We start from the raw sequence: 21369 nt of genomic DNA, 5'->3' as shown, positions 1-21369 counted from the left end.
GATCCACATTGAGCTCTGTATCTACCTAAACATGGCTTCTTCTTCTTCTTCTTCTCTTTCCTCAGCAATCTCAATTCAAGAAAAGTACGATGTGTTTTTGAGTTTTAGAGGTGAAGACACCCGCAATCAATTTGCTAGCTATCTTTATGCTGCTTTATCTGCAAAGCATATCTCAACTTTCATGGATGATCATCAACTTGAGAGAGGGGATCAAATTTCACCAACGCTTAGGAAAGCAATCCATGAATCCAAGATTTGGGTAATCATTTTCTCGGAAAACTTTGCTTCATCCACATGGTGTTTGGATGAGCTTGCGGAGATACTTGAATGCAAGAAAAGAAATGAGCAGGGTACTGTTATGCCCATCTTCTATGGTATAGATCCATCGGCTGTACGGAAACAGGAGGGTAGCTATGGAGTTGCATTTCAAGAATTGGAAAAACGTTTTGAGGATAGAATGGAGAAGGTGAAACTATGGAGGGCTGCTTTAACAGAAGCATCCAATCTATGTGGCTTGGATTCAAAGGATTTCAGGTGATGGTTTTCTATATATATGTCCTAATTACTAATTAATGCTAGCTATTTAAGATGAATCTTCTACAAAATTATATAATAATCACACGGTATATATATTTACAACCATATAATAATCACACGGTATATATATTTACAACCGAAAACAGTACTGTTTGGTGGAAGTCTTGCAAGAAATTTCTAAATCATAACTAATCTGTGTAAACCATCCATCTTTTCTTTGCTTTAACTAACTCTATTTGCTTGCCAGTTTCTCTATCTTTGCTTTAATGAAAATCGGTCAAAAATAGTACACCTTTTACTTTTTCTTGCCAAGAACAAGCATAAAAAATATAGAGAATTGAAGAATGTAAATAAAATACTAGAGAATTAGTGCTCTCTCTTTTTCTCCAAATACTTAACTTCCTGTATCATCTTCACCATGTAGGCCCGAGTGCAAGTTAGTTCAAAGGATTGTTGAAGATGTTTTATTGAAATTGCCGAAATATATCTCAAATGAGCATTTCTATGGGCACCTCATTGGGATTGGAAAAAAAGTCGAAGAAATTGAATTGTCATTATCCATTGGGTCAACAGATGTTCATATTCTAGGAATTTGGGGGATGGGAGGTATTGGTAAGACCACTCTTGCTAGTGTTGTATATCAAAGATTATCATATTCTCAATTCAAAGGTTGCTGCTTTATTTGGAATGTTAGGGAAGAATATGCAAGACATGGGGCCAATCATTTAAGAAAAAAACTTTTATCTGCGTTGTTAAACGATGAAGCTATTCTAAAGATGGATTCCCCATTTGTAGCATCTCCATGTATTCTTGATAGACTTAGACATAAAAAGGTACTCATTGTTCTGGACGATGTGGATAGTTCAAACCAATTAGAAGCTTTAGTTGAAGGGTATTATCGGCTTGCCCCTGGAAGTAGAATCATTGTTACAACTAGAAATATGCAAGTGCTAAAGAAAGTGACTGATAGATTTTACAAGGTTGAGCTATTAAATCACGCTGAATCTCTTGAACTCTTCCGTTTACATGCTTTTGGCAAAAATTCTCCAGTAATTGATGATGAAATGGTGTTAGAAGTGACAAGATATGCAAATGGAAATCCATTAGCTCTTAAGGTCTTGGGTTCTTTCCTTCACTCCAAAAGCAAAGAAGAATGGAAAATTGCATTGAATAAATTGAAAATAATTCCAAACCCGGAAATCCAAGATGTGTTGAAAATAAGTTATGAAGGACTGGATGATAAAGAGATTCAAAGTATATTTCTTGACATTGCATGTCTATTTGATCAATCTTTTACAAGAGATCATGTAGAAAGCATATTAAAGGCCAGTGATCCGTTTGTGAAAATAGCAATAAGTGTTCTCATCGATAGGTCTTTAATTGAAAACAGGGTAAGTCCTATAGGAAACAAGTTATGGATGCATGATTTGATACGACAAATGGGTCTAACAATTGTTTGTGATGAACATAAAGAGCCTGGAAATCGCAGTAGGTTGTGGGATCCTAAAGACATCTGCCACGTATTGGAAAGAGATACGGTAAGTGAAAAAGCATTGTTGATTTATATAAACATGAATATATCTTTTGGCAAGAAAAGAACGGCAAACAAACTTCTGACTAGCAAAACTAGGTGTCTATATGTATGTTGAGTTCCTAATAAATCTTCTTATATTGTGTAGACGGTTAATGTGCCGTAAAAGTTCAAAGGTAACCTTGGATTTGTAAAAGCTCACTAGAGAAAATAGAAAAATAAAATAAAAAGAAAAATGCTTTTTACCTCCTCTGTTTTTACTCTGCTGATTATACCGTTGCTACAATATATACATGCTTGTTCTATATATTTCTTCCATTTCAGGTCACAGTTAGCTGTTCAACAGCCAACAAATTGTATCCAACTATGTTAATGTTGATTTGTTTGTCAGGGAACTGCAATGGTTGAAGGCATATCGCTCAACATGTGTAGAATGAACAGAGATGTGAAAGTTCATCGTGCCGCCTTTTCTATGATGTACAATCTACGAATTTTCAAAATCTTTGTTTGCCATAATATGGATGAGAATAAGTGGTACATTTGTGACTGTAAAGACAAGAATAAGTTCAAACTATACCTTCCTCAAGGTCTTGATTCTTATCTTTCTGATAAGCTAAATTATTTTCAATGGGATCTATACCCTTTGAGATCGTTGCCATCACATGTCAGCTTGGAGAATCTTGTTGAACTGATTCTACGTGGCAGCCGTCTTCAAAGACTTTGGAATCATGGAGTTCAGGTATATTTAATTTGATCTATCGTTTTAGAAGCTAAAAACAACTCTTTAACCTTTTTTTTTTTTTTCCCTCTCTATCTGTCACAGTCTCTACTGGTATTAAGAAGGATCGACCTTAGTTATTCCAAGATGCTTAATGAAATACCAGATATGTCTCTTGCTCCAAATCTGGAAAGCATAAATTTTGAAGGCTGTACAAGTTTGGTTAAGGTTCTTTCATCTGTTGAAAATCTGCACAGGCTTACTTATCTAAATTTGAATAGTTGCTCCAAACTAAGAGATCTGAAAGAGATATCAAGGAACACATGGTATTGGGATATTGTAAACTTTATAAACAACTTACCTCTCTACTCATCTCAGGCCCACATTTATCAGACGTTTCCAGTGAACTTAACAGACTTACATTTGGATTGGACAGCAATAGAAGAAGTGCCCCCATCAATTTGGCATCTCTCTAGTCTTGTTCGATTGGATTTGAATTATTGCTCTGGACTTGAAAGTATTTCTACCAGCATCTGTAAGTTGATATCTCTTGAATCTCTAAGATTGTGTGGTTGTGTAAAACTGTTTAAGTTTCCGGAAATCTTAGAGCCTATGGAACATCTTACATATCTTGAATTAGGTCACTCACCGATTCAAGAGTTACCAGAGTCAATTAAAAATCTAGTTTCTCTCAGAAGATTATGTATCTTTAGCTGTAAAAACATTGAGTTTCTCCCCACCAGCCTGTGTAATTTAAGAAAACTTGAGCATATAGACATCCAGAGGTGCTCAAACCTTAAAAAGTTGCCTCCCCTTCCAAATGCTTTACTCAGTTTGTTGTTAGACCATAATGAAAGGCTGAAATCATTACCTGAGCTTCCATCATCATGTTTTTGTCTATCTGCAATATGCTGCACGTCACTAGAGACCATATCAAATTGGAAGGCTCCATTATTACACCATCTAAGTAGCAATCATATTCGAGGGCAAATCAACTTTTATGGTTGTGAAAAATTGGATCAGAATACACGCAACATCATACTGGCTGGCCGTGGAATATTTCAAATTCTGTCTGGTTTAAAATTTGGAAGAATGGTATGTCCCTTTCTCTTCTTTTTCTCTTGTAATCAGTTATTAATATATTTATAACTTTTCAGCAAGATTGATTAATTTCCCATTATTGATACAGTGTGACGATTTTGAATTTTGTTATCCTGACGATGCAATTCCAAAGTGGTTCAGCTACCAAAGTGGCAGTACCTCAATGAATATTAGGCTTCCTCCATATTGGAATAATGACAACTTCTTGGGTTTGGCTTTCTGTGTTGTTATTTACCAGCATAAAATTATCGACCATCCTCTGTTTCTCGGAATTGGTTGTAAACTCAATTTCAAAACCATCCCTGATAGTCTTCTGTGTGAGCATGTTTCTTTTATGCGTCTTGGGGGCGACGACGATAGTTCAGATCACGTGGTCATGTGGTATGTCGAAGAACTGACTTTGCAAAATTCAGGACTAAGTTGGCGCTCAAATTGTTGCACCATGGCCTGTTTACATTTGTCGCTTGAATGTGGATACTGTCATGATGTTGATGAGGATGTTAACGTCAATTACAATGCTGATACCTACATAGATGGAAATGAATATGGGGAGATTAAGAAATTTGGGGTTTGGTTTGTATACAAGGAAGATATAGAGAGATTTGATGTAGATACTAAAAGTAAAAATAAGAGACGCTTTGACGAATGTTGCGAAACCAGTGGAAGTGAAGGCTCTCATGGTATAGAAAATGATGTATTGCATTCGAAGAAACTCAAGGTTATGTCACTTATATGACTGTTAAGAGATTATAGAGCAATTGAATGTTGAGGAGCCCAAAAAATAAAAAAATAAAAATTCTGTGCTACAACTAAACTAAGAAGCAGGCTTTGATCATGAATTGAGATTATGTAGCCAGTTTCTCGGTGATCTGTGACCACTTAGGTAAGTCAATTGAAAGTCTTTTTTTTTTTTTTTTGCTGCAATTTAATTTGTACAAAGTTGAGGTACACTGTTCACAACATCTATTCAGTAGTATTTTAATTATATTAATTTATAACCAGGTTTACAAACTACATGGTAATTTCTAAAGAAAGGTTGGCTATCTTTGGTTTGAAATGATACAATACATGCACAACAACAACAACAACAACAACAACAAAAGAAAAAAAAAAAACAAAAAGAAAAAAAGAAAAAACAACGCTATTTGTTACAAAAATTCTTTTCATGTACATATAGGTGAATTTTGTTTTTACAAAATTTGCATGTCTTTTCTAGTTTCAGGCTATGAAGAAACTGTGTACCTATGCAGCATGAGTGCATGACAGCCTTAACATTGAAATTACAAAGTTCTCTTCCCCTTGTTATTTTTCTGATCTTGGCATAGAAAACCCTGTTTGTGTGATATCAATATGAATTTCTTTCACTCCTACGAACCATTTTACATATATTTGGAGAGAAAATTAAATAAAATATAGAATGTATTACTTTTTGCATATGATTCTGAGTTGTTTGTGATGAATTTTTTTTGTGTAAAATACATTGAGTTGAACATTCTTATCTTTCTGAGTTTATAATATTTATCTATTTGATTTAATTTCCTTGTTTGATACTATTCTGTGCCAAAGTGTTAGATAAAATGTGTTTATGCATAGTTGGTCATTTTTGTATTTTGAATTGTTTGCCTAAATGAGTACTCTTTCCATTACTAGCTAAACAATAGATTCTGACTCAGCATTTAGATTTGATTTTGCATTGGATAAAAAGGAAATTTCGAAAGGAAAAGTTTTTTTTCTTTTGTTTGAAATGATATAAAGAGAGGGAAAATAAAAAATAAAAAATAAAATTGTTATGAAAAGCATTTTGATGGATTTTTCATTTATCGGTTTGTGTTTTTTTTATAGATTTAGGCTATGAAGAATCCGTCACAACACAGCTTCATAGGAATGGTGTAGCATCAATTTCTTTAACTTCTAATACTGTGAGTCATTTTGCAGAGAAGTGAACACAATATAGAAGTATATTACATATGGATATGATTCTGTAATAAGACAAGTTATATGGTTAAGCAATTTTGCTATAGTACCGTTCACATCCACGTTATCAAGGTAACTCCTTTCCCCATTAAGTAATGAAGTTGCCGCTGTTACCGAAATTACATATTATTTTTTTAACATTAAGTAATTGATACAATATGCAGAGCTTAAACCAGAGTTAACTCAAACTTAGCTAATTAACCGTCTGACTCAGCTTTGATAAAAAACAAAGTTAGTGATCAATGTTACAACCACATATACCCAATAAGACCGACATTGACTGCTGACTTTGTGACTTCTTGTTTGTTTTTTACTTTTTTTTCTTTTTTTTTTTTTCAAACAACTTGTAGTTCACGAGGAGAGCTAGAATTTAAACAATTCTTGAATCTTCTCCTTTTACACTTTTCCGCCCTTTTTGTTTTTCTTTTATACATATTTTAGAACCAAATATGGGATTTTAAAATCCTTGCACTTTTTGTTTCCTTTTATTCCTCACTATATTTTCTCTGCTTATAATCAAAAGTGTTATCTTTATTGATCTCTGTTTAAGTCTGAGTTACTATGTTTTTCTCCTGTCTCCCAGCTTGAGGATCCCTTAATAGCTGGACTAGGACTTTATATTTAGACTAAGACTTTATATTCAAAAGATACACTCATATCGGCATTGACTGCCGACTTTAAACTCGGACTTTATATTCACATATCGGCATTGACCGCTGACTCACACTTATAAGTGTTATCTAGGTTTTTTGGTCGACAATTTGCAGCTTACTGAGGGGGGAGAGAGAGAGAGAGAGAGAGAGAGAGAGAGAATCTACATTATAAAGTTCTCCATATTGAGCTTTGTATCTACACCATTCTTCACTAAGAAAGCTTTAATTTGTAAACATGGCTTCTTCTTCTTCTTATCTTTCTTCCGCAATCTTTCCTCAACAAAAGCATGAGATTCAAGAAAAATATTATGTGTTTCTTAGTTTTAGAGGTGAAGACACCCGCCATCAATTTGTAAGCCATCTTTATGCTGCTTTATCTGCAAAGCATATTTCAACTTTCATGGATGATCATGAACTTCAGATCGGTGATGAAATTTCACACACACTTAGCAAAGCAATCCATGATTCCAAAATCTGGATTATCATTTCCTCATAAAATTATGCTTTCATCTATGTGGTGTTTGAATGAACTGGTGGAAATTCTTGAATGCAAGAAAAGGAATGAGCAGAGTGTTGTCATTCCAATCTTTTATGGTATAGATCCATCGAATGTACGAAAACAGGAGGGAAGTTGTAAAGTTGCATTTGCTGAACTTGAAGAACGTTTTAAAGATGGAATGGAGAAGATGCATCAATGGAGGGCTGCATTGACAGAAGCGTCTAATCTATGTGGATTGGATTCAAAGAGTTTCATGTAATTAATTTATTGGATTTTTTCGAAAAATAGCCACCGTATAAATGTAAACTTTAAAAATAGCAATTTTTTTTTTTAAACTAACCCACTTTTAACCAATTTAGACCAGAATACCCTTCATAAAGATTTTTTTCTTTTCTTTCTTTTCTCTATCAAAACGCTTGTATTTTTATTTTTTATTTTTTTGTTGTTTTTGGTTTTTTTTCTACTTTCCCTTTCAACAGCTAGGGATTCTTTCTACTTTCCCTTTCAAACACCCTCTCTGTGCTCTCAACACCACTGATATTGCTTTCTCTATTTCCACAGATTTCCTCCATTTTTGAACACCGCATCTGCAAAACAAACTGTAAAGAAGCAGCCAAATACGAGGTCATGAAATCATCTGTTTTCACCTTCTGCCCAATTCAGGTCTCCAATCGCATTTCTTCAATAGATCTCGGCTCTTGGAGTCAGGTTTCTTTCTCTTCTCTTCCTCCTCTTCTCTCCATTTACACCCCTGCTCTCTCTCTCTCTCCCTCTCTCTCTTTTATCTTCTTCAACCTCTGGAAAACCTAGCTTACAGTTTCTTTTCAAATAGCAAGGGGTTTGAATTATCTACTTGAGAATTATAAACTGAAGATGGCACATAGGGGTATTAAAACTGCTAATATCCTTGTTGATGATGCTCTAAACGCTAAGATATCAGACTTTGGGAATCCTACCCTTTATGCAGAGGATGGACAGGACAATGAATTTAAGGTCATCAAAGTAAAAGCAACACGGTGAGTAAACAAAGAACCAGTACCCCCTTTGAACTTAATTTGTACTAATTTGTAAATGAAATGGCTATTTAATTTTATACATATAATCAAATTCTAAGGGAAAGAACAAGTACTATAACAACCAGTATTTCTGGATTGATACAGTGGATACATCATAAATGGCTCTTGAGTACCCAATATACGGAAAGATATCGCAAACATACTATGTCTATGGTTATGGTGTTGTTGTACTTGAAATTGTTAGTGCGAAGAAAAATGCAGAAAATAAATTCAACCAGAAGCAGCATGAGTTTCTGGCAGAGGAGGTAAGCAAGTAGAGAAGCATGGGTGCAAACTTATTAAACTTCAATATTATGTGTTAATTAACTTAATTTGTTTAAATATATATTGCAAGTTTGTCTTGCAGAATCAAAACACAAGCTGTTGGAATTAGTGGATAATTGACCATCTTAACATTAGCAGTGAAGTGCACCAATATATTCACCACTGTTAGACCCACAACGTCTGATGTTGTAAGTTCTCTCACTGGTATGAAAACCATTAACGAAATCTCTATGCTTTCCTCCATGATAAGATCTCCCAGAATCTTTGCAAAAACTGTTTCCAATCTCTTCTTCATGACGATGAACAACCACCACCTTGTTGTTTTCCCAAACTATGCATAACGTTCGAATATTTCTAGAATGTATAGCATAGAAACATTCTGTTTATGAATAATGCAGACGATCTTTTAGATGCATCCACTTCTTTCTGTTTATGCGAATGCCTGCATAAATGTGCAAGTGCATGTTTTATTTATTTTTTTTCCTTTTATTTTTTTTTCATGTTGTTTTGAAGTTGATCCAAATTTCCTATGGTTGCTTTGCTTTGTCTCTCTTCAAGAATAAGTAATGCGAAATTTTCTGCCAGGCTGTTAGAGAATAGTTAGCACAACTGATGTTTAAAACATTTAACATATCGGGCTTCTATGCTTCAGAGCAAGCAGTATTGTCACTCTATGCAGTAGGACGAATCTCAGGATGCACTGTTGATATTGGCCATGGAAAGATAGGTATATTTTCTATTCAGCCTTTAAGCTTATGAGAATCGGTTACTAATCAATTCTGGATTTAGTGAATGTTTTTATAAGCTATTTTTATAATTGTTTTATTTTTCATTGTAGAGCAAATCTTATGTTCACCTTATCCTGTCTAGCATATAATGGCTGAGATTAGAATATCAGTATTGATGGATATGTTAATGGTCCAATATCTGGATACATGTGCAGTTATAATTGTTTAGATGCTCAATATGCAATGTATTGTTTTATTTTATTTTTAAATTCTACAACAAAGAATTTTTTTACATTTTTTAGCAATCACTATCCCATTATAACAAGTGAAAAGTCATAAGCAGAATGCTTTATAGAGCGTTAGGTCATTAATATGTGATAGTCATGACTAACAACCATAAAACCGGTGGCTTTGATTTAAGTGTTAGTTTTTCTATTTTATGTCTTTCTATAAAAATTAAGAAATGAATGGTGAAAATGTTGCAAGTACTAGAGTACAGAATCTGAAATGATTGCATGTCACACTCACATTATATTCTGCCTATTCTTGACACGTTTTTTAATGTATATTTGTTGGTTTTAATACTCTTCACAGTTCAGCATATTTAGTGGTTTTAGACTTTGGACACTTCAGCGAAAGCTAGGATGATGGGGTTCATTTGATAATTTGGCCTTCAAGAAACTTCATAAATAGTAATTGACCACTCTATTGCTAATTTGCGCAAGTCTACATATTCATAGTTTGACTGATCTTGGAAGGAAACTATTAACCTTTGTCCTTGGTGAGGTGTGGCATGTGCCTCATAGAATTCGTGCATGAATACAGTTTCTTTTATATTTCTTTTCCTGTAATTATGGAAAAAATAATTAATACCTATGAGAAATGGCAAAGTGAAAATTACATAAGAGGGGAAGAAGAGTGGAATATAGATAAAAGAATAAGGTTGAAATATCAATTAAAATTCCAACACCAAAATAATAAACTAATGCTGTCATAACAAGTATTGTGTGTCTTGTAGTCAAGTGGTAGGTGGCTCTAGGTTCCTTTTAAATTTTGTTTGGGGTGTATGTTTAAAGAAAGGTTAAAGTTGTTTCTATGTTTTAAGTTTGTAATTTTTATTTCGTCAGTATTGTTAGGAAGGATATCGCAAAATTCTCAAAAATTGTATCATTTACTTTCTTTATGTAAGGGACATTTTTTTTTTTTTGGGGTATATATGCAATATGCTTTAAGGCATTAGGTGTATTCTTAATTAAAGGAGTGGAAGTTGTGTTTGTTTAAAAGAATGATAAGGTCATTTCTCCATGTTTGGGGCTTGTCTTGTTTCATTGCACCTAAAGGTGTGTCTACTTAAATGCTATACTTGGGTTGGCTACTTGTCATGCAAACAATAATTCATAAACTTCTTTTGTTTTCTTTCTCTTATTTGTAATTTCTGATGCTTGTGGTGGAAAATTTTCTCCTTTTAAAGTCAAACAATTTTGACAGTCAGCTCCTAATGCAGTTTTAAAATACAATATCTACTCATAATTCCCCTTCTCTGGTTCTTGAGTTATTTTATGATCTTTTGATGGCAATGAATGGATAAAGTGGATAAGAAGGATTTAACAAATATTAGAGGAAACTGGGTATGATCTCACTGTTATCTATGCTACAAATTAAAATTTGACTGTTCAATATGCTTTTAATTTTTTTCTTTCTTTTTTTTTGAAAAATTCCAAGAGAGGTTTTTAATGGTGTTTTTTTTTTTTTTTCTTTTTTCCCCTTTGGTGACGTCATTAAGAATTTGAGGACTTGCATATGGCATTAAACAATATGATCTATATATAAATAATTAAGTTTTGTTGCTAATATTGATTTTCTATTTCTTTCAGCATTGGAGAAGCAAGTAATGGATCCAGTAGAAAATTGAAGCACAAAATTTGCAATCGTAGAGTTACAAGTGCATGCTAAGAAAATTACATACACATACACAGAGATAGAGAAAGAGAGAGATAAATAGAGTTCTTCAGAAGGAAGTATGCTCATGAGGCTTACAACAAAGAACTAAGCATATGAGCTGGGTGGTGATGCATTTTTCTTTACTTTTGTCATGTTTATAGATGCATTTTTTTTTTCTTTCTAATATTAGCCTTTGAGTAGTAAAGATAATAGTGAATTATAATGTTCATTTAACGAAGATAACGATGTGTTATTGATGTAATGATAACTAATTGACCTTATTGAAAATGTGCCATGTTTATTTATTAGAATTCCATTATGCACAAACATCTTACGAGCTCAATTACAGATTTTGTAAAATTTTTCGCTTGTCGAAAAATATTTCCTTTAGGCGGAAAAATTTTCCTCTTGGTGGAAATCCCATATAGAGACCAATTGAAGCTTCTGGATAATTTTCTGCCAGGCGGAAATTTTTTCCCCGAACAGAAATCGTTTTCCTCCTGTTGGAAAATATTTCCATCCAGTGGAAATTGTTGCATAATATTTACTCCTATCGGAAACTAATTTTTTCCATTTGAAAAATCAATTTCTAATAGATTATTTAAGTTAATAGTGGGGTAAAAAAATTGAAAGTGGAGACAAATGTTATATAAGATGAAGATGGATTTAACAAAAAATGTTATACATTTGTTTAAAGAAAAGAAAAAATGATATACATTTTTTTTTTCTTTTCAAAATCATTTGGACATTTCATAAAATGAGATGTAAACTAAAGATTTAAAATCAACTTTAAAAAGCCTATTTTCATTTGGGATTAAATTCTTAAAAAAAAAAAATTATTAATAAATCTTCCACGGTCGAGTAAATAATATAATACCCAAAATATGAAATATTATCAAAACATATTAAACCATAACACTAAATTAAAACTTCCTAATTCGAAGCATAAGACAATGGATTTGTACATCTCTGCCTATAATGTCCAACACCACCGCATCGGCTACATCTACATCCGATAACATCTTCACCTTCGGATTGTATGCGTTGCATAGTCGGCCTACCGGCTCACCTACGTGTCCATCTCAGTGGAAGAACAATACGACTTGCCACATCATCCGAAGTATGCCACTATTTGTCAACTAACACAAGATAAATGGATTTAGTATAAGCTGTACAATATGCATCCGTGGTGTAGTAATGAGAACACATGCCATAAGGAGCAATTTTGCGTTCTCTACAAGTGGCAATACAATGATCACAAGGATATTGATCAAGATCGAAGATTTTGCATGAGCATGTTTTTGATTGGAGATTAACTATACCCCTCAAACTCCCACCTTCCACAAAAAATTCATGCATATTAATGGCCTTCACACGTAGTCCGATAGACCCCAAATTTTGTAGTTTGAGTTGCTTTTCCATATGGTCAGTCACAGGCTTCGTCAATTTTGCACTTGCAGTACGTCGCTCATAAAATCATCTTTGCAATAAATCCCATATGTGCTCAATTTATGCTACTATTGGCATCTCTCTAGCATCTAGCAAAATACCATTCAAGTTTTCTGCAATATTGGTGGTCATGATAGTGTACCTTCTATATGGAGAAAGAGAACGTGCCCATCTTGTAGGGTCACATGATAGAATGTACTGGGCAGCCCTACTATTTTTCACCTCAATTTGCCTCATATAAAACTCAAAATCTTCAACCAATATACACTAGCTACGAGCATGAAACATTGTATTATTGTTTCATCTTTCGCATGTCCATTTCCTTTAATATTTATGCTTATATGGTAAGTGCACAGTGCATGGTATGCATTAGGAAAAACTTTGCGTAATGCTTTTTCAGTAGCGGGTTGTCTATCACTCACAAACACCAAATCCGGGAAATCTCCAATGGCATCCTTGAGATTTTGGAAAAACCATGTATATGCTTGCTCGTTATCTCCATCTCCAATGCTGAAAGCCAAAGGATATATTTGCTTATTGCCATCCATGCCCGATGCAATATACATGTACCCTTTGTATTTCCCTTTCAATGTAGTTGCATCAACAGCCAATACGGGTCTTATGTGGGATATAAATCCCCTAATGCTTGCTCCAATCGCCATAAAGAAATATACAAAATTGTTATTATCATCTGTTTTGATACGTGTAAGAGTCGTAGGGTTCTTTGACACGAACTCATAATAGTAGGCAGGCAACTTAGCAAAATTCTCCTCTAGAGATTCCCTAACACTGTTAAGTGCATACTCTTTACCTTTCCATGCTTTGTTGTAGCTTATATTCATCCCATATTTCTATAAAAAATCATGTTGAATTTTTTTGGGTTTGTAAACACGTGCAATCCCTTTATATTTAGATTTGATACATTGCCTGATAACCCGGCTACTAGCCTACTTATGTTCTCGATGTACGATATCTAACGAGCAATTGTGTACATTATCAAAACTTCTCACAACAAATATTTCTCCATTTTTAAATGTGGTTACACGTAGTCGCCATTTACAAGTATTTTCCAAGCATACAACCTCATACCGTTGTGTAGTTGACCGTGTCACCTTAAACTCCTTATTTTCAGGCATGCAATAGATACTCAGTTTATTCTGTAAGTTATGTTTGTTGCAAAATTATTGTCCAACTACTATGCTCTCACAGCCAGTGAACTTTGACAAAAATATGGCCATAGAACTATTTCTGTTGCTCGATGATATGTGGTCACTTGTAGCATTATGAACTCTAACATCATCAACTCCTTCATTGTTGATTTCAAGATGCATATCATTATCATTGTTTGGCAACTCATGATCAAAATCTACATCATTATGATCAACATCATCCCCTGCTGGATTGTAATTCTCATCATGATCAATATTATGCAACTGCTCATTCTCCTCATCGTTAGGAAACCATTCAGCATAGTCACCTCTAACATCAACTCTTTCATGGATGTTAAATGATGTCTAGGCCCCATAAACATCAACTTGATCTCTAAACTGAGTTTCTTGAACCATAATTTCCTGAGATGTAGCCTGAATAGGTTCAGTACCGGAAATTTATGGTAGACAAACGCCAATTGGAGGACAAGCAAAAGAATGAAGATTACTCTCACTCTCCGAAGCAAAGGCTGTTTAATGAACATTTCTATATACATGTTCAACTTTTGAAATCACCTTAACATACAATGGAGGCCGAATCATTGTCATCCCTCCATTCCTCACTTCTTGAAGAAAGCATTTCACATCTCTATCACAGCGTATTTCTGTAGGATCCAACTTTTTTGCACATCGTCCATATATCCATTTTAGCTTTAGCAAATATTCATTTTGATCTATTTCAATAGAATTGAAAATCTCGTCCTCTAACTCTGATTTGTGCATCTCTTGCCGATGGAAACCATTATATTTTTACAATTTTGGTATTCCCAATTACCACCATCATTTTGTACCAATGTTCCATTGTATAAAATCGCAACTACAATATCATCATCTTCCATTTTACTACAAAATTAAATGAATAACATTAAACTAAATAAATAAATATATAAAATTTTGAACAATACTAAACAAACATATTAATTGTATTAAAAAAGTCGATTCTGTTTTTTTTTTGGGCCAAATATAGCTTTTTCCTACTGGTGGAAAACTGGCAGAAAAGTAGCAGAAAACTGGGGGAAAAGTAGCGAAAAACTGGTGGAAAATTAGCGAAAAACTTGCGAAAACTGACAAATTAGAGGAAAATGGCGGAAGTTCATCTTTTTCGCCAAATTTTCTCTGTTGTTACTATTTTTTGCAATTTTTCAGTTTTACGCAAATTTTCCCTCATTTTCAAACCATATGTCACCTAAGTATTTTTAAACTCATATATAACAGCTCATAAATTAATTTCTTATAGATCCATATTAAATAAAAACCTTAAAAATTGCAAAACTAACAAAAAATACAAGAAAAAAGATAAAAAAGAGAAAAAAAAAATACATACCCATATTTCTTCAGTTTCATCTAATAAGAACAAAGATAAAATTTTTACCTGAATTTAGTGTCAGAAATGAGAAAATACAAGAAAATTAGAGTGAGAGTAGATGAGAGGTAAAGAGTGTTTGTGGCCTATTAGAGAAACCCTTGCACAAAACATGAACGGGTGTGTAGAGGAAGAAGGAAAGGGTAAGAAAAAACATATTGAGTAATTTTCAATTTGGTCAAGGGTATTTTTGTCCCAAAGTGGCTAGTTTTTTTTTTTTTTTTTTTAAATTTGCTATTCTTCAAAAATCGTATTACGGGGTGGCTAGTTTTCGAAAAAACCTTAATTTATTAATACCAGTAAGTAGTGCAAAATAGGATGTGCCTAACAGCAAGGCCCAATAATTTATTTCACACTTTTAATTACCACATCTAAAACCTAGCAGTTTTATTATTTTTTATTGGCAGGCTTGCTGCAATATAGTAAAATCACAAACAATATACTTATAAATTCTCCTATTTAGTTTACGATATATTGTAATTCGTGTTAATATATATATATATATATATATAAAAGCTTTTAAAATCAATGATGATTTAACATGATATCAGATTTTAAAATGTTAAAAACTTAGGTTCAATGGCAATGTTAGATATTAACTTGATATGTATAATAAATTCACATCCTAACAACCTATTTAAAAAACTAATATTTGTAAGGATCATAACAACCCATTTAAACAACTGATATTTGTTAGGGTCAAAATAGCAATGTTAGACATTAACTTGATATACAAAATAAACCTACACACATCCTAACAATTCAGATATTAGCTTGATATACATAATAAACCCATATTCTAAAAGTCTAAACTTTTAAGATCTGCTTGATATATGCAATAAACCTACATCCTAACGGCTTCAGCTTTTGCGATCAGTAATTATTTAACAAATAGCACTTTTTAAATAAATTTAATTTAAATACTTAAGGTTCTTTTTCCTAATTACATTTGGACCTCATATTTTTAAAAAATTATAATTAACCTTCTTTTAATTTATATATTTATCAAAACAGACATTATTATTTAATGACGTGTTCTTTTGTGTATTTGTGCTTTGTTGGTTCTTTTTAAAAATAAATAAATAAATAAATGTTTGTGATTGAATAAACTAGTAAAAATACTATTTTGAGTTTTAACTGTTAAAATTAGAAAACTAGATGGAGGTTAACGATATTTTTTGCATGAATGAGTTCTTAATGTAACAAAGGCAAAACCAAAGAATCAAATTGAAATTTGCCCCTTTTTAAAATGTATAAAGAGCTCATAATTCTTATGTTTTAAATTCCTCACTTTTTGCAAAAGAATGTAAAGTGTTATCATCAAGTAGATTTTCGAAATGACTGAAATTAAGTTGAATTCGTAGTATTCTTGTGTTTAAGATCTTTTATTTACCCAAAAAAAAAAAAAAAGAAGGGTTCTTCACCATTTATTTACCCACAAAAAAAAATAAAAAAGGTTCTTCACCTTTTACCAACCGCTACATGATTGATTCAATAGATTAATTCATAAATTCCAGTTTAAAACAATAAGACACTGAAATAATATATTAATAATAAAAGAACATCCAATAAATAATATTATTTTCACTTTAACTGGTAACAACTAACAACTAACAACGACAATAAATATAGGATTTTCAAAGTGAATAATTCCAAATAGTTTCAATAGGGTATTAAAATTTCACTATTGTGCTTTTATATCAAGACTTGGGTACCATTTTTCCTAGAACTGGCTTTTTTCTTTTTTTTTGGTTTTTATATCAAGACTTGGGTACCATTTTTCTTAGAACTGTTTTTTTTTTTTTTTTTTTTTTTTGCGTTTTTGTAGGCCGGAGAGTGAGTTAGTTCAAAGAATTGTTGGAGATGTTTTGAAAAAATTGCCTCAATATCTATCATCAGATGAACAATATTTCAAGGGACTCATTGGAATTAAAGAAAACATAAAGGAAATTGAATCACTATTATCCATTGGCTCAAAAGATATTCGCCTTATAGGTATTTGGGGCATGGGGGTTATTGGTAAGACTACTCATGCTAGAGTTGTATTTCAAAGATTATCACATTCTCAATTTGAAAGTTGCTGTTTACTTCTGAATGTTAGAGAAGAGCATGAAAGACACGGATTAGATCATCTGAGAAGGAAACTTATATCAACTTGTTGAATAATGATGGATACCCTAGTTGAAGATTTACCTTTTAATATCTTTGACAAACTTCGACATAAAAAGGTATTTATTGTTTTAGATGATGTGGATAAGTCAATCCTTTTAGATGATCTAATCGAAGGATGTCATCAACTTGCTCTTGGAAGTAGAATCATTGTTACAACTAGAGATAAACAAGTGCTTAGGAAAGCAGCCCATGGTATTTACAAGGTTGAGAGCTTAAATGACAATGAATCTCTTGAGTTCTTCCATTTGCATGCTTTTCGTGAAAACTCTCCAACAATTGATGATGAAATGGTGTTAAAGGTAACAAGATATGCTTATGGAAACCCACTAGCTCTTAAGGTCTTGGGCTCTTTCCTTTGCTGTAGAAGTAAAATAGATTGGGAAAGTGCACTGAAGAAGCTGAAAAGGGTTCTAAATCTAGAAATTCAAAATGTGTTGAAAATCAGTTACGAAGGACTAGATAAAGGGAACAACGATATATTTCTTGACATTGCTTGCTTATTTAAGTCATCTTTTACATGAGACCATGGAGAAAGCATATTAGATGATGGAAATTCCTCTGTGAAAATAGAAATAAATGTTCTCATTGAAAATTCTTTACTTGAAAATATTAAAGGTCGATGGGAAAATGTGCTATGGATGCATGATTTGTTGCGCCAATTGGGTAGGGCAATCATACGTGATGAAGATAAAGAACCCGGTAATCGTAGTAGGTTGTGCGATGCTATGGAAGTCTGCGAGGTATTGGAAAATAGTACAGTAAGTAGAAATGCATTATTGATTTCTTCTAAAATCGTTTGATTAATTCTTCTAACCATTTCAAACAAGCAAAATTAGGTCCATGTATACCAACAAGTTCCAAATAAATCCCTTTATTATCCTTATGTATAATACTAATGTTCATCTTAAATGCCAGGGAACCAAAGCAGTTGAAGTCATATCTTTGAACATATTTGAAATTAAAACAAATGTGAAAGTGCGTCATGGAGCCTTCTCAAATATGCACAACGTACGAATTCTCAAAATTTATTATTTTGATGACATTCGTCCAAATGAGTTTCTCCAAGTTTGTGACAACAATATTGGTGGCAATAAGTTCAAACTGTTCGTTCCTCAAGATCTTGATTCTTATCTTTCTAATAAGCTAAGGTATTTTCAATGGGACTTATACCCTTTAAAATGGTTGCCATCAAACTTTATTCCTGAGAATCTTGTTGAACTTGTACTTCGTGGCAGCCGTGTTGAAAAGCTCTGGAATAATCATAGAGTTGTGGTATGCTTAATTTACTTATATTATAATAGATGTTAATATACATGCATATATGTACTAATGATTAACCCCTTTTCCATGATATTGTTACAGTCTCTTCCGGTGTTAAGAAGGATGGATCTTAGTTATTCTAAGTTCCTTACTCAACTCCCAGATCTCTCGCAGTCTCCAAATCTGGAAAGTATAAATCTTGCAGGCTGTACAAGCTTGGTTCAAGTTCTTTCAGCTCTTCAAAATCTTGACAAGCTTACTTATCTAAATTTGAATGGCTACTCTAAACTCAGAGATTTTCACGAGATATCAAAGAGAACAAAGGGATTATCAAAAAGTTGCATCCAAAATTTTACAAGCAATTTATGTCTCTACTCAACTCAGGCTCACATTTCTCAAAAGTTTGCACCGAATTTAAGGTATTTAGGTTTGAGTGGGACGTCAATAGAAATATTGCCCCCATCAATTGGGTATTTATCAGGTCTTGTGGAATTAGATTTGTGGTCTTGTAAAAGACTTAAAAGGCTTCCAACAAGCATTTGTCATTTGAAATCTCTTGAATCTTTGGATCTGTGTTGGTGTGAGAAACTGAAGGCGTTTCCAGAAATCTTGGAGCCTATGGAACACTTGACATTACTTATGTTAAATGGCACGGGGATTAAAGAGTTGCCGGAGTCGATTGAAAATCTAGTATCGCTCAGAGCTTTATATATGCAAGTATGCAAGGACTTTGAGTTTCTCCCAAACAGTCTACGTAATTTAAGGAACCGTGAGATCATATGCCTCGACTCCTATTCAAAATTTCAAATGTTGCCTTCCCTTCCACCGTCTTTTTTCGACTTGGCGGTGGAATATTGTGAGAGATTGAAATCGTTACCAGAGGTTCCATCACTATGTTTGAGTTTGTTTGCAATTGGATGCACGTCACTGGAGAACATTTCGTATTGGAGGGCTCCAATATTACTTGATCTTGACATCACTAAAAAACTGAAAGGAATTTATGATTATATTGACTTTTATGGTTGCGAAAAATTGGATCAGAATACACGCAACATGCTCACTGATCAAGCAGTAATTCATATTGTGTCTCGGTTGAAATTTGGAAGAACTGTATGTGCATCTATTTCTTTTCCTTTGCTGAGATGTTTATAATTTTGTTTTGGCTAAGTTTGATTAATTTCTCATGTTTATGATGCAGAGCGAAAGGTGTCATGATTTTCGCTATCCACGAGATGAAATTCCAAGGTGGTTCAACTATCAAACTTGTGGGACTTCAATCAATAATGTTATGCTTCCTCCATATTGGAATAACGATGACTTCTTGGGCTTCGCTTTCTGCATTGTTTTTCATCAGAATAAAATTAACCCTCATATATTTCTTGATATTGATTGCAAATTAGATTCCAAAACCATCGATCATGATCATCTGTATGAATATCATTTCTTCACGTATGTTGAGGGAAAGGAGGTAAGTTCAGATCACGTTCTCATGTGGTATGTAACAAAACCGACTTTGAAAGAAGAAATGAATGGACTAAATTGGCCATCTACTTGTAGCACTGAGGCATTTTTCCACGTTTGGCATGAGTATTATGATTCAAGAGTCTATGGACGTAAGTCTGACGAGATTAAGAAGTTTGGGGTTCGGCTTGTATACAAACAAGACATAGATAGATTAGATACAAAAACTGTAAGAAAGAATAAGAGACGCTTCAATGAATGTTGTGAATCAAGTGGAAGTGAAGCTGTTGACTCTCTTGAGGAAGAAGACGATGATGAATCACATTCTAAGAAACTCGAGGTTATAAACAGTGAGATGATGCCACACCAACAACCAATTTTGAAAGCATTTATGCATATCAAATCAGTTGATGCTAAGGCATCATCTTTGTCTGTTGTTTCTGCACTCTTCCGATTCTTCTTCTGTTTGTTTTCTGCTTAATCTGTTTCCGCAAATGATGCTTTAGTTGATGATTCAGATGATGCTTCTCCTATCTAATAACAAACAAAACTCGCCGAAGCAGTAAGGTAAACCGAATTTACACTCTTTTTTTTTTTTTTTAATGGCAAATTAATTTGTAGGAGTTGGTGTACTCTGTTTTAGAATATGCATTTTGTAGTATTTTGGTTGTATTAATGTATAAACTAATAAGTTTACAAATTGAATGCTAACCTGCAAAGGAACATTTTGTCTTTAGTTAAAAATAATACATGCAGGGAGATTAAAATATTTGTCATGAAAAGTATTTGGTGGATTTTTCATGTATATATATTGGTGAGTTTTGTTTATCACCATTTGGCATGTTTTTTAAGTTTCAGGCTTTAAAGAATATATGTGGAGCTGTGCAGACACCACGGCAGGTAGCTTCAAATGAATGGTTCTGGCATTAGTCTGTAAAATACATGAACTGGTAAGTCGACATGTTCTTGATGTTAATTACAATATTGGCATGCCCACTTTAGGCAGTGTTTCTGTCCGTACTCACTGATATGTATGAACACCCGAGTACTTTATAAATTTTGTACCGATTTATACTAATAGGCTTTTGACAGTGAATTAAATCTAAACAATGACACTTTTTATATATGTAGTGTGAAATTGGGTTTATATATAGGTGGGCTCGAGAATTGTCCTATAGGCTTTTAAACTTGCCGTCAATTTTCTTTGTTTCGTCATACAGTCAAATTACTCAGTTAATGCGAAGATTATGAAACCAAATTAACTTTTAATGTGAAGTTCTTGGCTCTGACCTATGAGGAATAAGAAAATCCTAAGTCTAATTCAAAGACAATCAAGCATATATTTTTGATTGCTTAGCTAAATCAATTTAACCGGTTTATTTCTTTGCAAATTAATTTAGTTAATTTATATGGTTCTATCATTATCCGCAAAAT

At 33.2% G+C, this 21369-nt stretch overlaps 2 protein-coding genes and 1 long non-coding RNA gene across 3 annotated transcripts; all 3 read left to right on the top strand.

The window, feature by feature from the left end:
• Positions 1 to 334: 334 nt before the first annotated feature.
• On the top strand, positions 335 to 4898 carry LOC125419196 (disease resistance-like protein DSC1). Its single transcript, XM_060818004.1, has 4 exons — positions 335 to 534; positions 2460 to 2807; positions 2892 to 3881; positions 3976 to 4898. Exons 1-4 carry the CDS (start codon positions 475 to 477, stop codon positions 4621 to 4623), a joined length of 2046 nt encoding a protein of 681 aa, XP_060673987.1. The 5' UTR covers positions 335 to 474; the 3' UTR covers positions 4624 to 4898.
• A 3442-nt stretch (positions 4899 to 8340) lies between these two features.
• LOC132804089 (uncharacterized) lies at positions 8341 to 11222 on the top strand. The gene is made up of 3 exons (XR_009639237.1): positions 8341 to 8541; positions 9006 to 9080; positions 10956 to 11222. It is a non-coding gene; the product is annotated as an uncharacterized LOC132804089 (long non-coding RNA).
• A 6525-nt stretch (positions 11223 to 17747) lies between these two features.
• Positions 17748 to 18723, top strand: LOC132803948 (disease resistance protein RPS6-like). Its single transcript, XM_060817801.1, has 2 exons — positions 17748 to 17972; positions 18130 to 18723. The coding sequence occupies exons 1-2, from the start codon at positions 17853 to 17855 to the stop codon at positions 18520 to 18522; spliced, it is 513 nt and encodes a 170-aa protein (XP_060673784.1). The 5' UTR covers positions 17748 to 17852; the 3' UTR covers positions 18523 to 18723.
• The last annotated feature ends 2646 nt before the right edge of the window (positions 18724 to 21369 follow it).

This window comes from Ziziphus jujuba, chromosome 6, assembly GCF_031755915.1.
Source record: "Ziziphus jujuba cultivar Dongzao chromosome 6, ASM3175591v1".
NCBI classification, from domain to species: domain Eukaryota; kingdom Viridiplantae; phylum Streptophyta; class Magnoliopsida; order Rosales; family Rhamnaceae; genus Ziziphus; species Ziziphus jujuba.
This window is presented reverse-complemented; position numbering and strand designations above follow the sequence as displayed.

What these genes read in the sequence shown, in the direction of transcription:
- LOC132803948 (XM_060817801.1), top strand. Translation starts at nt 17,853, where the DNA reads ATGCATGATTTGTTGCGCCAATTGGGTAGGGCAATCATACGTGATGAA. An exon ending in AGGTATTGGAAAATAGTACA is followed by an intron (nt 17,973 to 18,129) that starts GTAAGTAGAAAT and finishes CTTAAATGCCAG; the next exon opens with GGAACCAAAGCAGTTGAAGT.
- LOC125419196 (XM_060818004.1), top strand. Translation starts at nt 475, where the DNA reads ATGGAGGGCTGCTTTAACAGAAGCATCCAATCTATGTGGCTTGGATTC. An exon ending in TTGGATTCAAAGGATTTCAG is followed by an intron (nt 535 to 2,459) that starts GTGATGGTTTTC and finishes TTTGTTTGTCAG; the next exon opens with GGAACTGCAATGGTTGAAGG. An exon ending in TTTGGAATCATGGAGTTCAG is followed by an intron (nt 2,808 to 2,891) that starts GTATATTTAATT and finishes TATCTGTCACAG; the next exon opens with TCTCTACTGGTATTAAGAAG.